At 32.9% G+C, this 2,623-nt stretch overlaps 1 protein-coding gene across 1 annotated transcript; it reads left to right on the top strand.

Moving 5' to 3' along the window:
* The first annotated feature begins 314 nt into the window (after positions 1-314).
* LOC104114780 (ribonuclease 3-like protein 3) lies at positions 315-2,369 on the top strand. The gene is made up of 4 exons (XM_009625302.4): positions 315-571; positions 661-842; positions 1,496-1,642; positions 1,859-2,369. Exons 1-4 carry the CDS (start codon positions 322-324, stop codon positions 2,156-2,158), a joined length of 879 nt encoding a protein of 292 aa, XP_009623597.1. The 5' UTR covers positions 315-321; the 3' UTR covers positions 2,159-2,369.
* Positions 2,370-2,623: the final 254 nt, after the last annotated feature.

Genomic DNA, 2,623 nt, shown 5'->3' with positions numbered 1-2,623 from the left:
AAATCACGTAGCTAAAGATACTACGTACTATATGATTTCTAAATTCAACTGCTATACCGATATTGTTTAGGTTTTTGAATCTAACCAACTAACAATTTATTTTATGATTTATACATTTATAGGAAACCTCAACGTCATGATTTCAGTTCACACCATCAGGATATCTTCTAATCTAATTAAAGAAAAAAATTTAAAAAATTCCTTATGTTCTCATCTCACCCTACTTCATGTCATTATCTTTACAATGAAAATATATTCTATATAAACCTACCAAAAAAGATGGCCAATTCAAACTTCTTACTTCATATGACATATATAGCCATGGAAAATCCAAAACAAGAGGTAAACCTTGTCTCTCTTTATACTTCATCATCAGAAAACCTTCATTTAACAGAAGAAATGAACCAAATTACACTGAATGATGAAACTCAAATTGTTTTGGAGAGGTCAGTGGAGGAAGTAGAGAAAATAATAGCATACAAATTCAAGAACCCTAATTTGTTACAACAAGCTTTGACTCATTCTTCCTTTGAAGAAAACTGTGCTTCATATGAGAGATTGGAGTATATGGGTAAGAAGCGGATCTAGAGAAAGTTTTATGTATTCACTTTGCTTTCTGCGATTACACTTATATCTATATCTTGAATTCACTTCTTGTAGGTGATGCTGTTCTCAATCTGTTGATAGCAACGGAGCATTATTTGGATTACCCAGATTTACCTCCTGGGAAACTAACAAGGTTGAGAGCTGCCAATGTAGATACTGAGAAACTTGCTAGAGTTGCCATCAAATATAATTTGCATGATTATTTACGTCACAAGAAGCCTTTACTTAAAGGACAAGTAAGTAACAACAAACTCATTTCATTAAATATCCTTTAGCTCAAGTACAAGAGAATAATCAGTTCATGATTTGTACCTTTTCTTTACTAGTTTCTACATTCATGATGTTCTACCGGTGCCGAAGCTAGAAATTTTCCCAAGGGTATTCAAATTTGAAAGAAGTAAAAAAAATTCCCGACAAAGGGTGTTCAATATGTGTTATATACCTCTAAAACGTAATATTTTACCTATATACACAGTGCAATGTTTCAACGAAGAGTTGTCCACCCTTGTGACCATGTGGCTTCGCCACTGTGTTCTACTAGTAGGTCGGTAAATTTGAAAAAAATAAAATAATACTATATACTATATAAATTTATGTATTGGTTGGTGCTTAGAAATTTCTTCCATGTACATGTTAACATTCGTTACGGAAAGTTGATGAATAAGTGTGGTCAAAAAGAGGACCGAGTCTTTTAAAGAAATGATGCATATAATACCTTAGGTATAAAAAAAAGTAGGAGAAGGTACGGAAGTGTTTGATATATGTAAGACAAAACATAAGTTCATATGAAACGCGTGTTTTTTGAGTTTATTGCAGTAACATACAAGAGTAGAGTAATTGTTTTAAAGAAAAAAAACAGTTTTGGTGACAAAGTTTGATGTGTCCACAGGTGGAAGAATTCAGAGATGCAATAATGGAGTATCCATTGCATTCAACAGGTCTCATTGACCCCCCTAAAGTTCTTGCAGATATAGTTGAATCTTTGATTGGTGCAATCTATATTGATTGCAATTTCTCCATGGATACAACTTGGAAGGTGCTTTAGCTTTTTTCACTTTGAAATATTATACAATATTCTTTTTCTAGCTTATCATTGTACCTTTGGGGGCATGGCCGAAGCTAGAGGTGCAGAAGGGATTCATTTGAATCCCATTCGCAGAAATATACATATATATATATATATGTTGAACCACTTTGGTGAAAATTCGGTATGCACATTGCTAACACAACACTATGTGTATTTTGATGACAGGTGGTAAAAAATTTGTTGCAGCCTCTAATTACTCTAGGAAAACTCGAGATTCATCCAGTTACGAAAATTAACGAGTTATGCCAAAAGAATGGATTGAAAGCAGAATTTGTTGATTCATGGGAGGAAAGAGGAGAGGTTGAAGTTCATGTTAATGGCAAATTTGTTGGAAAGGGGAAGTTTAGTGGAAAGAAAATAATTGCACAAAATCGGGCTGCACACAATGCTTATTATCAAGTTGTCACAAATTTGAGGATGGAAAAAACTATTGATGATTACCCTTGTGATGAAATACAAAACTGAAATAGGCATTAATTAGCATATTTCATATATTATTATCTCATTTGAATTTTGACTTTTTAAAAAAAGTTTTTTGCATGTAATTTCATAGTGATCTCGTGAAGACGAGAGAAAACAAATATTGCTTTTAGAAAAGCGTTTTAAAGTCTTTCACTCCTTAATATTTTGTGTCCTTGGTTGCATCACCTTTATTATTTTGCTGTCAATACTTTTCTTTTTTACCCCTAGTACTTTCATCTTAATCTTTTTATTCTTGTATTTTCCAAACCCGCTATAAAACAATCTTTCTTCAGCTGAGAGTCTATCAGAAACAGTTTCTCTATCTCACACAAGGTAGGAGTAAGATACATTGCACGTTCCTCGGACCCGGAGCCAGGATTTAAGTTCTATGGGTTCAACCATCAATTGTTTTGGCATTGAACCTACTATATTTTTTAAGTTATGAGTTCATATCTATTATTTATTGCA

Source organism: Nicotiana tomentosiformis, chromosome 7 (genome assembly GCF_000390325.3).
Source record: "Nicotiana tomentosiformis chromosome 7, ASM39032v3, whole genome shotgun sequence".
In the NCBI taxonomy this organism is placed as follows: Eukaryota; Viridiplantae; Streptophyta; class Magnoliopsida; order Solanales; family Solanaceae; genus Nicotiana; species Nicotiana tomentosiformis.
This window is presented reverse-complemented; position numbering and strand designations above follow the sequence as displayed.

Bases quoted from the DNA above. Each gene is read 5' to 3' on its own strand.
- LOC104114780 (XM_009625302.4), top strand. From the start codon at position 322: ATGGAAAATCCAAAACAAGAGGTAAACCTTGTCTCTCTTTATACTTCA. The intron at 843-1,495 runs GTAAGTAACAAC...ATGTGTCCACAG, and splicing joins AGCCTTTACTTAAAGGACAA to GTGGAAGAATTCAGAGATGC. The intron at 1,643-1,858 runs GTGCTTTAGCTT...TTTTGATGACAG, and splicing joins CCATGGATACAACTTGGAAG to GTGGTAAAAAATTTGTTGCA.